The sequence below is a fragment of the Oncorhynchus clarkii genome, chromosome 15 (assembly GCF_045791955.1).
Source record: "Oncorhynchus clarkii lewisi isolate Uvic-CL-2024 chromosome 15, UVic_Ocla_1.0, whole genome shotgun sequence".
NCBI lineage: Eukaryota > Metazoa > Chordata > Actinopteri > Salmoniformes > Salmonidae > Oncorhynchus > Oncorhynchus clarkii.
The window spans coordinates 27310273-27322596 of NC_092161.1; the positions used below are offsets into that span (position 1 = coordinate 27310273).

The 12324-nt window shown below is 42.0% G+C and overlaps 1 protein-coding gene across 1 annotated transcript in view; it reads left to right on the forward strand.

Moving 5' to 3' along the window:
• The window catches only part of LOC139366759 (cadherin-7-like), a 115729-nt gene that overhangs the window by 59075 nt on the left and 44330 nt on the right, over nt 1-12324 (forward strand). The window contains exon 5 of the mRNA XM_071104461.1: nt 11154-11321. Within this exon, the coding sequence (XP_070960562.1) occupies nt 11154-11321 (168 nt within the window). The remainder of the gene's footprint in view (nt 1-11153; nt 11322-12324) is intronic.

A 12324-nucleotide genomic window follows, 5' to 3' on the forward strand; every position in this document is an offset into this window, starting at 1 on the left:
ATTCATAAACCAAGTTGTTTACCAGGCTGGTCAATACTGTTATCAGTAATTGTAAGAAGTTTTGAAATGGTACATTCTGTATTGCTTGGTGGTGCAGTCTCTTGCAATCAGTGTAGTGATATCACAAATGTCTTTTGAGGGACACCTTAACGTTTGCATATTTTAACAAAATTTGTATGCACTTTACATTTGCAGACACGACATGGAGGAAAACATATGGCAAAGCTGAATCATACAAATTGTGTCTGGCGCAGGGGAAAATAAAAATGGGCTTACATGCCAGGTTAAGAAAGAACATATGGAATAACTGGACATGTTCTTAGTTTGACAAGAATATGAATCCATTTAAATGCAGCTACCTGTGACAAAAAAGGCCAAAGGTGAATACTGTTTCTATGTCTCTGTAAACCACTAATCACACTCATTTGTTGAAAAAAGACTGTGCCTTAGTGAAAGGGTGACTTTGACAAAGTGCTTGAGCTGAAAGGCACTCATTAATCTCTAGCTACACAGCAACACTGCACCACCAGCGATTAAGGGGTTGAGGGGTAGTGGGCAGGGAGGTGGACAACGTCACGTGTGACCTGGACTTGGAGGGTTTGCATCCTGGCTCACTTTTGTCCAGCAAGTCCCTTTACTTGGCATCTTAATCCCAAATTGAATCCTCAAGGTGCCCTTGGGGGAAAAAAGTGGTTAACCCTGAATAGCTCCAATAACTTCCAAGCTGTAAATGTAATGTATAATGTGGGCAAAATACATACTTTGCTGTGGGTGAGGGTGGCTTATTAAACATCCATTTTGTAATGTAGCTCAGGAAATAGCACACTTGAGTTTGAAGGTGAAAATCGAAAGGCGGTGCACTGCAATGCGTTAAGGGTGAGTGTTAATTGATGAAAGACTCAATGAATAAATGTAGCTATGAATGAGTGTCTGGTCTGTCTACTGTTTGTTATGATACTCATTATGCATTTTTGAATGGCATTAGTAGAAATGGACCATGACTAACAACGATGAATAATGCACTCCTCCCTGCACAACACTCACACGCAAGTACACACACACACACACACACACACACACACACACACACACACACACACACACACACACACACACACACACACACACACACACATAGTTGCATACACCTTAGAGGCAGAGATGGGCACTCGAGCACATCAGCGATGCCAGCCATGTCTGCTTGCCTCAGACCTCCGTGTCCTCACTACGGGAGAGAGCGGAAAGGCCAGGCGTCTACGCGAGGATTAATTATGTTTAAAGGGGATATTTAAGACGGGCCTGCGTGCATTTCAATTTGACGTAGGCGCTACTTCTGCGATGACAGCGTTTAGAGCTTCACCGTCATCTCTTTCAGCTCCTCCGGTCATGAGGAAGGAGATAATTTCATTAAATGTAAAATGCTCAAATAAAGAAAAAGGCCAAGGCCAGTCTAGCTGCTCTCCACCTGTTCTTTCATCTCATTCTATGTCTGGGCTAAGATACCAGATACTGAGCCTGAGAGATGGTTCCGAAACCCGGTAATCCTGTTCTGATTAAGATATTGGCCTGGCCTTTTGGGAGCTTTCTACTGTGGGTGTTCTCTAATCTGTTCGAATCATGACACCCACACACACACACGCACACACACACACATACAGAATTGTGCATCACCTCAGGGAGATTGTTGTACTATCCACTCCAGTGACTGGAGGACATTACAGCTCAGCGTAGATATAAATCTGGCCTCCCACCATTCTGCCAGGTAATGGCTCTATCTTTGGTATAATACTCAGAAAGAGATACCCTTGGCAAAAATCCTTTATCTCACCCCTGCACAGCAAAATTTGATTGGTAAATTGAACACTGTGGGTTTTCAATTGAACACTTTTGAAGTGTGTATATGACAACCAGCAAAAAATGTTGAATTTACACTTTTCGAAGTGTTGCCCTTTTAACACAGATACTTTCCATCACCAGTGGCATTAAAATATTACACAAACTCTGTGTTAAAGGTAATGGTGTTCACTGATACCTTGTATTTTTACACTAGGTCAGTGTTAAAGGTGCGCTGGTATGGTGTTCACTGATACCTTCTCCAGTGTTAAAGCAACACTGAGATTGTTCAATTTAACACTGTTCAAATGTCTATATGGATCCACACTTTCAGTGTTAAATGAACACATTGCTTAGTGTACAGCGTTATTTGCATATTTAAAATCAAAATCAAATCAAGCTTTATTTTTACAGCACATTTCAGACATGGAATGCAACACAATGTGCTTCACAGGAAAAACTAAGAAAATTAAGAAAATAAAAACGTAAATATTTACTACACAACAAACATAAGAGGATAAAAAACAAAAGAATAACAATAAAACTGAACGACTAAAAAGGAGTCTCTTATAAATATGTCCTGAGTTCCCCTCAGGTTCAGTGGCAGGCTATATCAGAGGCATAGTAACAATGGCAGCCTCTCCATACCTCTTGTTTCTAGGCTTTGGGATGGTTAAAAGGCCAGTTCCAGAAGACCTGAGGGACCTACTGGGTACATAACTTAAAAGCATGTCTGACATGTATTGGAGAGCACAATCGTGGATTGATTTAACCTCTTCAGTCTCCCCCCTCCTTTTTCGAACATTCTGTTAAAAATCGCGCAACATTTCAGCGTCCTGCTACTCATGCCAGGAATATAGTATATGCATATGATTAGTATGTGTGGATAGAAAACACTCTGAAGTTTCTAAAACTGGTTAAATCACGGCTGTGACTATAACAGAGCGTGTGTTTCATTGAAAAGTGCAAGAAAAACTGGTCACTGAAAGCTGAAAATAATATCCATGCGCCACTTGCATGTATTGTTTAAAGGACACCAAATTAAATTTGGACACGGATGCAATTCCTACAATTCCTACAGCTTCCACACGATGGAAAAAAAGACCAATTTGTGATGTTTATGGAACATATAGGAGTGCCAAGAAAGAATATCGAAGAATAATGAACGTTTTATATTTTATTTCTGCTATTTGTGTAGCGCCGGCTACGCGCCGGCTACGCCGGCTACGCAGACGTCTCAAGTAGGATCAACAGGTTTTAAAAACCAATAGAAGAATCTTAAAATGTATTCTAAAACTCACAGGCAGCCAGTGCAGAGACATTAAAACCGGTGTAATATGTGCTCTCCTTCTGGTCTTGGACAGTACCCGTGCTGCAGCATTCTGTATGTTTTGCAGTTGACCAGTGGCTTTCTTGGGTAGACGAGACAGGAGAGCATTACAGTAGTCAAGCCTACTTATAATAAAAGCATGGATGAGTCTCTCTGTATCAGCCTGAGAGAGAAATGGCCACACCTTGGTAATGTTCCTCAGCTGGTAAAAATATATTTTGGTCACATTCCTAATGTGTGATTCGAAATGGAGTTCAGAATCTAAAATAACGCCTAGGTTTTTTACCTGGTGTTTTATCTTTATTGCCATGAATTACAATGTGCGGCCAGATTCTCTTTCTGTGTTTTGGCTCCAACAATAAATACCTCGGTCTTGCCTTGATTTAGCTGGAGGAAGTTGCAATCCATCCAAGTATTTAAATCAATAATACAATAATACAGTAAACTAATAATTTATCCGTGGAGCTTAAATCCTCTGGTGACACAGAGATGTAAAGATGTGTATTGGCTGCGTAGCAGTGAAAATCATTGCTTTGCTTTCCCATAATGCCTTTGGAGTAAATTGTAGAGTCCCCACCCATTACCCTATTTGTTAGTGACAGAGACTTGGTTGTTGCATTCATAAATGTTCAGTCCTGTGGCCTTCATAAAGTGAGCTCCTAAGCAAATATGTTATAAAAAAAGTATAATATAACACAATATATAAAGCCTTATTATGAGAGCCTAGTTTTAACATAATTCAATGGACTGAAGCGCGTAGTTTACAAGCAAAGTCAGTCTTTCAATTTATTTTACATTTAACTAGGCAAGTCAGTTAAGAACAAATTCTTATTTACAATAACAGCCTACCCTGGCCAAACCCGGACGACGCTGGGCCAATTGTGCTCTGCCCTTCAGGACTCCCAATCACAGCTGGATACAGCCTGGATTTGAACCAGTTACGCCTCTTGCACTGAGATGCAGTGCCTTAGACCGCTGCGCTGAGATGCAGTGCCTTAGACTGCTGAACCACTCAGAAGTCCAAGTCACATAATTATTTCAAAACACATTATGCTGGCTTGCAAAGTGATGTGAAAATATGCTGGGAAATATGATATTGAGGGGCTTGGTTTTGGTATAACACTGGTTATTAACGCCAACAATGGGGTTATTTTACACCATTGAGTGTTAATTTAAAACTTACAGAGTTAGTTTAGCACCTGAATCAACACTAGAAATGTTACACTGAAACACTAGGTAAAACTGGCAACACTAGCTGCCATTCACTCCATTCATAAAGTAACACCACATCAACACCAAAACTGCTTACACCAGGATATGAACACTGGCGATTTTGCTGTGTGAGATGTCTGGAGCATTTGCCATGTATGACATTTCTCATATACAGTAGCACCCCCCCCCCCCCCCCATTTTACAATGTAACAGTAATATTACTGAAGATGAGTCACAGTTATCTACATCTCGTAATGTTACATAATTGTTTAATGTTATACCACACAGACCACCAAGATATGGGAAATTTAGAGTATCACGTATAGTCAAGGTGGAGAATGATGCCCAGGAGACCCCAGCCGATAGCAGTTCAATCTGTGTATCTTTCACAGTTTGAGTGAGATAAATTGTTATTGAAATACGTATCTGTGCTCTGGATTGGAATCTTTCAAAAGATAAGTTGGATGTAGAGAATATTTGTAAGGTGGCTTTTCATGAACAAACTAAATGGCAACAACCTCTCTAGGAGGTTGTACTATTCCCAGTGTATATGGTATTTTCCCCCTCTTGCATCTTACATGGATCAATTGGGTGTAGGTGGACCCCCGGAGGTTGAGGAAATCACAACACTCTTATTTAAGTTTCCATCGCCTTCATCATTACCTTTCATAGCCACACGGATGGTAGGCCAGAGGGTTTCCTATCCTAGCAAAGTGCTCCAGTCCCCACACTTTTATTTCCTCCTCCCAAGACGAATGTCAAGGATCCCTGTCTTTTTGCAGGGAGAGTGGCCTACCCCTCTGCCTCCAGCACTGGGGAGAGGGAGACAGCGAGATAAATGTGCGGCGGCTACAATGCGTCTGCTTCGGCAGCACCGGAGGCGGAGGGAGTCACGGTGCGATGCCGATGTGGGGCCATGCCGCGATAGCGACAGAAGGATTTTAATCATCGCCTCTCCCCAGGAATGACACGGGTGCAGCACAACAGAGATATAGAGCGAGGGGGGCTGGCACCCAGCAGACAAACAACAGCCTGGCGACATAGCCGTGCGGATTAGCACTGTCGCTCTGTGAGAAATATGTGTGCTGCTGGCCAGGCGGGCGGCAGGCGTCGGGAGGAGAAAACACATTGCATTTTTTTTTTTTTACCCCCACATGCTGGAATAAGGATTCATGGCATCATTAACCACAGCCTATATCTCTTGGGCACCAATGCACAGAGCTGATATTAAATAAGTATATCAATTGTATGTGAAGTCTATCTTTGTTTAGTGAGATTATTCACTTGGTTTACCGCTGGCTGCACACACTTAACATATTTTCTTACGGGCTACATTTCAAGTTTTTGGGGTAAGCCATTGTTGTTGTTGTAGTTGTTGTTGTTGTTTGAATGTAGCCATTAGCCAACTTTTTCGAACAGACAACTTCTTCTTTTCCAGAATTCTTTAAGACGGTTTGGTTCTTTCAAGTTAGAACTTTATTGTTTTCTGTCTCTGTGGTGGTAGTGATAGATAGAGTTGAGAGAACAGGGAAAGTTTTGTTTGTTTTGTACCTAGCCTGGTTTGAGGGACCTCTGTTGGATTGAAGGCTTGAAGCAAGCTCTCTGATGCATGTCAGCAAACAGGGTTCACAGGTGTCACAACAGCTGACACTGGGGCACTGTTGATGCTCTTTAATTGGCTACAAGGTTACACAGTGGGGGAAACTAGCAGCAAACCTGATGAATCTATGAATAGATGGATGGATGAATGGATGGAGGAAAGGGGGATACAGCTAGGAACAGGAGAAGATGGATGTATCCAATCCACACATCCACACATACAGTAGCTCCATAGAAAGATGCTTTGACAAACATGAAGGCATCAGGCGTTAAAAATAAACCAGCTTCTCGACTGACATGTTCTGACTCCTCATCTTAAACTGGGAACCAAAGAATTGACTAAGAGGCAGCTGTGGTTTTCTCCCAGTAGGAAAACTTCACCCACTATTCATTAGTTTGTGCTACTACTTGACTTTATTGACCATCATTATGTTGTGGCGAGAGCATGGCAGAGGCCTCAGATAAAGAGGTGGACGGCGTCGTAAAATGTTGCTAATTGAGTCACTTACTTCGACTGGGCCAATAACAGACTATCTGATTTGTAAGTATAACAAATGTTCAGGCAGTTGGTCTAAATACCTTGAAACACTGTTTTTCCTCAGCGAACCCAGGCTTAATTTGTGAGATGTATGCATCTCTTTGTCAAGTCTTCAGGCTGCGTTCACTATGTTGCTGTGAGAGTGTGTATGATTGTGGGTGGTCATCAGGTGTAGGGGTGCATACACAGGTACATTCCAAAGACAATAGCAATAATGTCCTATTCTTTACAATATAGTCCAGTAGACCTATCTATGCAATCTCTGGATTTTTAGGAAAACATGTCTTCAAACCAATGCATATGTAATTACTCGACTTAACCTGAATATGGGAGGGAAAGAGAGAGAAAGTTTAGTTTCCCATTGAGTCAACTACAAATTTATTTGCATGATTTAACCAAATCAATGCATGTGAAATGCATGTGAAAAAGGTAATTCAAATAACCAAATTCAACCTAGCTAATTTCCGATTTATACGAAATTGTTTGACTACAGAGGTAGCAAAACTGTACTTCAAATCTATGATACTCCCCCACTTAACATACTGCTTGACTAGTTGGGTCCAAGCTTGCTGTACAACATTAAGACCTATTCAGTCTGTCTACAAACAGGCTCTCAAAGTGCTTGATAGGAAGCCCAATAGCCATCATCACTGTTACATCCTCAGAAAGCATGAGCACCTGAGTTGGGATAATCTTGTGCAATACACCGACACATGTCTTGGATTCAAGATCCTAAATGGCCTACCCCCCCCCCAGAAAACCCAAACATATGGCAGCAGATTCACAAGGTCTGCCATGAGAGGTAAATCCGTTTTCTCTGTGAGAGCTTCCCATGTCTGGAATACACTGCCATCAGACACACATAACTGCACCACATATCACACTTTCACAAAATGCTTGAAGACATGGCTAAAGGTCAATCAGATTTGTGAACATGGTCCCTAGCTGTGTGTTGCCGCTTTCCATGTTATCTGTTGTCTGTAGCTTGTGAGGTGTGGAAACACGTTGTTGCTTTTATGAATTTTGTCTTGCTGCTTTTTGTTCTATGTTGCTATGTCTGTATGCTACGTCTTGCTTGTCCTATGTTGCTCTGTTTGTATGCTATGTCTTGCTTGTCCTATGTTGCTCTGTCTGTATGCTATGTCTTGCTTGTCCTATGTTGCTATTGTCTATATTGTAATTGTTTTTAATAACCTGCCCAGGGACTGCGGTTGAAAATTAGCCGGCTGGCTAAAACCGGCACTTTTACTGAAACGTTGATTAATGTGCACTGTCCCTGTAAAAATAAAATAAACTCAAACTCAATGTTTGGATCATACATGGCAAGAATCTGTGCCTAGTTCTTGAATAGTTATGATCAAATTTTGTCCAGAACACACAGATACCGTTTTTTCAACATTGTCATCCTCTGGTCTTCTATTTTATTAAGGTCTCTTAAGGTCAAGTCCCCTGAGATGTGCTTGTGTTAATTAGAAATTTCTCGCATATCCCATTGATATCAATGTTTGATTAAGTGGGAGTTTGATTCAGCCCATAACCACTCTGTTTGATTATTTAATATTCACCAATGTCTAATTAAAAACTAATATTTCGGGAATGAAAACTGAAGAGGGGTTGAAAAGGCTACCCAGTTTTTCTTATTTTTTGTAATAGTCACAGTGTATCACACTTACATGACAAATGCAATGTATCTTGACTTAACAGATTGCAATAAACCAAACTTAACTCAGGCTGACTTCCTCCCCAAGATTATTTGATTAGTTAATTCTGTATCAAGCTCAAAGAGACTTAAGGGCTATTCTCATTGACAAACATTTAAGGAGACGCAGCGCGACGAGATTTCAATTGACATACAGTGGGGCAAAAAAGTATTTAGTCAGCCACCAATTGTGTAATTTTCATCATAGGTACACTTCAACTATGACAGACAAAATGAGGAAAAAAAATCCAGAAAATCACATTGTAGGATTTTTAATTTATTTATTTGCAAATTATGGTGGAAAATACGTATTTGGTCACCTACAAACAAGCAAGATTTCTGGCTCTCACAGACCTGTAACTTCTTCTTTAAGAGGCTCCTCTGTCCTCCACTCGTTACCTGTATTAATAGCACCTGTTTGAACTTGTTATCAGTATAAAAGACACCTGTCCACAACCTCAAACAGTCACTCTCCAAACTCCACTATGGCCAAGACCAAAGAGCTGTCAAAGGACACCAGAAACAACATTTTAGACCTGCACCAGGCTGGGAAGACTGAATCTGCAATAGGTAAGCAGATTGGTTTGAAGAAATCAACTGTGGGAGCAATTATTAGGAAATGGAAGACACACAAACCACTGATAATCTCCCTCGATCTGGGGCTCCACGCAAGATCTCACCCCGTGGGGTCAAAATGATCACAAGAACGGTGAGCAAAAATCCCAGAACCACACGGTGGGACCTAGTGAATGACCTGCAGAGAGCTGGGACCAAAGTAACAAAGCCTACCATCAGTAACACACTACGCCGCCAGGGACTCAAATCCTGCAGTGCCAGACGTGTCCCCCTGCTTAAGCCAGTACATGTCCAGGCCCGTCTGAAGTTTGCTAGAGAGCATTTGGATGATCCAGAAGAAGATTGGGAGAATGTCATATAGTCAGAAGAAACCAAAATATAACTTTTTGGTAAAAACTCAACTTGTCGTGTTTGGAGGACAAAGAATGCTGAGTTGCATCCAAAGAACACCATACCTACTGTGAAGCATGGGGATGGAAACATCGTGCGAGTGGGCTGTTTTTCTGCAAAGGTACCAGGACGACTGATCCGTGTAAAGGAAAGAATGAATGGGGCCATGTATCGTGAGATTTTGCCCAGCAACAGCCCCAAAACATCACTGCTCTAGAGGAGATCTGCATGGAGGAATGGGCCAAAATACCAGCAACAGTGTGTGAAAACCTTGTGAAGACTTACAGAAAACATTTGACCTCTGTCAGTGTACCTATGATGAAAATTACAGGCCTCTCTCATCTTTTTAAGTGGGAGAACTTGCATAATTGGTGGCTGACTAAATACTTTTTTGCCCCACTGTATGTACAGTGCCTTGCGAAAGTGAATAATTTTGCTGAATAATTTTGCACGCCCAATTTTTCAGTTTTTGATTTGTTAAAAAAGTTTGAAATATCCAATAAATGTCGTTCCACTTCATGATTGTGTCCCACTTGTTGATGATTCTTCACAAAAAATACAGTTGTATATCTTTATGTTTGAAGCCTGAAATGTGGCAAAAGGTCGCAAAGTTCAAGGGGGCCGAATACTTTCGCAAGGCACTGTACATACACTTTTCAATTTACATTACATACTTGCCGTACTGTACCTTTCGTTGTGGCTGGAAATGTGACATTATTGCTCTGCAGCTCCCAATTTACTGTAAATATCACCATCACAGTAGCCATTGACTAGTCAGTAAGCTGGAAAAATTCAAATGAAACCTTTCCACTAAAACATATTATCTAGATGTTAGGTATATGTTCTCGATCATACACGCATTAAGTGTAGCTTGCATGAAAAAAACACATCTAGCTAGCTATGCCAGCTTGTAACGGGAGCATATCAAACATGAAAGTTTACCCCTCTCATAGAAAGTTTACCCCTCTCAAGACGTGAGATATATGTACGTTTACATTACAGTAATATCTCTCGAGAATCGATACCTCTCGAGAATTGATACCTCTAGAGAATCTCTCAAAATTCTCCTTAATTCTCATTATTGAAAAATAACTTAGAGAGAGCAAGCAAACCTACGTGATCCAAACTGTTTTTCTCAGCTTCCTGAGCTAGCTACTTAATGAGTAATCTTCCATGTTCCGTAGGAATCCCCAATAAGTGCCTTTTAATTTTTTATTCTGAGCTGTAAGTCATTAACCATGAATGCAACAGTAATTGCCTTATAATGATTAGGACTTTTTGCCATTAAAGATTTGTGGTAAATTTGTGGGATTATTACGATTTTCATCTTTAGAGTCAGGAGATAAAATGCCGATTTCCATTTCATAAGTTGGTGTATTCTTTCAAAAGCAATTACCATCAAGCAACTGTATAGGGCCACAGGCCTTTGCTATAGATAACATTTTTCTCAGCACCTACAGAGAGATAGTGTATAAAATTGACCATAGAAGTGTTTTCACTTTAGTGTTAGGATTGGACACAAAAGGTTAAGATTGTTTGACACTTTAAGTCCATGTTTCTTCTCACAAAAGGGAACCATCAACAGGTGCAGCAGTGCCAATAACCCAGATAAACAAGTGCATAACAACTTATTTTCAAGCAAGAGTTAGGCATCTTTGGAGGCATTTGCTTTTTTTCTCTGCTCCTGTCATCCCTCTCTCCCTCTCCTTACCTGTCATCTCTCTCTCTCTCTCTCTCTCTCTCTCTCTCTCTCTCTCTCTTATCAAGCTTTCTTTCTCGCTTTCTCTCTACTCCTGTTATCCCTCAATCTCCTCTCATGTCCCCCCTCTCTATCCACTCTTGTCATCCCTTGCAATCTATCTCTCTCTCTCTCTCTCCTCTCCCATCATCCCCTCTCCCTTTTCACTCTTATCTTCTACTCTTATCATCCCTTTCTCTTCTTTCCTGTCATCCCTTTCTCTCTCTCTCCTCTCCAGGCGTCGTCCGGACGGCACTGCCCAACATGGACCGAGAGGTGAAGGACCAATACATATTGGTCATCCAGGCTAAAGACATGGTGGGCCAGATGGGCGGCCTCTCCGGCACCACCTCTGTCACGGTCACCCTCACTGATGTCAATGACAACCCGCCACGCTTCTCTCGCAGTAAGAGTCCTATATGCTTTGTTCGTCACTAAATCTGACGACATGCCCTCTATCTATTTCCCTCAGACAAAGCCCTAAACCCCTCCATTCACTGTCATTGCAGTCTCACTATGGTGGAGGTTTGACATAAATCTCTGCAATCACTCTCGTTCACAATGGCAGACGCGTACAGTAGGGGAGAAAGCTTTGGGTGAAAATGTAGTCTATGCTTGATATTGCAGATTCATTCAAGCGTATGCGTGATTTTGCTGTTCGTTGTGGGTTCACTGCCCCTTTCTGACTAATGGTCAAAGGCTTCAAATGCAGTTTGCCCTAGAAGGTATAAACCTTTCTCCCGCTCCCCTCACTCCACATCAGAGTTGAGGGATTTCTGCAAACATGGATACCAGGATCAATCAGGCTCCATTTTTTTTGTCATCAGCCTATTTCACGGCGCGCTAATGGGTTCCTGGCCAGGAGTTGGGATTCAAAGGCATGAGGTGCTTCTCATGATAATCTGTGGCCCTGGCAATTGCTTTACCGCTGATAGTCCCACCGACCACCGCTGCCTAGGCTGTTACACTCACTGCTGGACTGCCATGAAGTCAAGTCAATTTGCTGGAACCCGGAGGGGGGGGGCAGGTTCAAGTTTGCACAACAAATCGTCAATGCCGCTTTAACCCAGCGCTGTTTTGCTGCGTGTGCTGGGAAGAAAGATGCTTTGGGACCAGGTTGGGTGTGAAGTCGTCGTCCCCCCCCCCCATCTGTATCCCCCCCACCTCCCACCCAAGGTCATGGGTCAGAATCAATAGAGTATGACAGAGCACCACAGCTGATAGTCTAGAAGCACTAGCCCTTGGAGGAGGGAAGGGAAGTGAAGGCTGGAGGCATAAGGACAGAGAGGAGGGGCGGTTACCAGGGGGCAAAGAGGGGCATACACAGTACGAAGGGAGGGGAAGAAAGGCATTTTTGGGGTTCTTCCACAGCGAATTAAAAAGCCATTACAAAGATTACACAGCGGCAA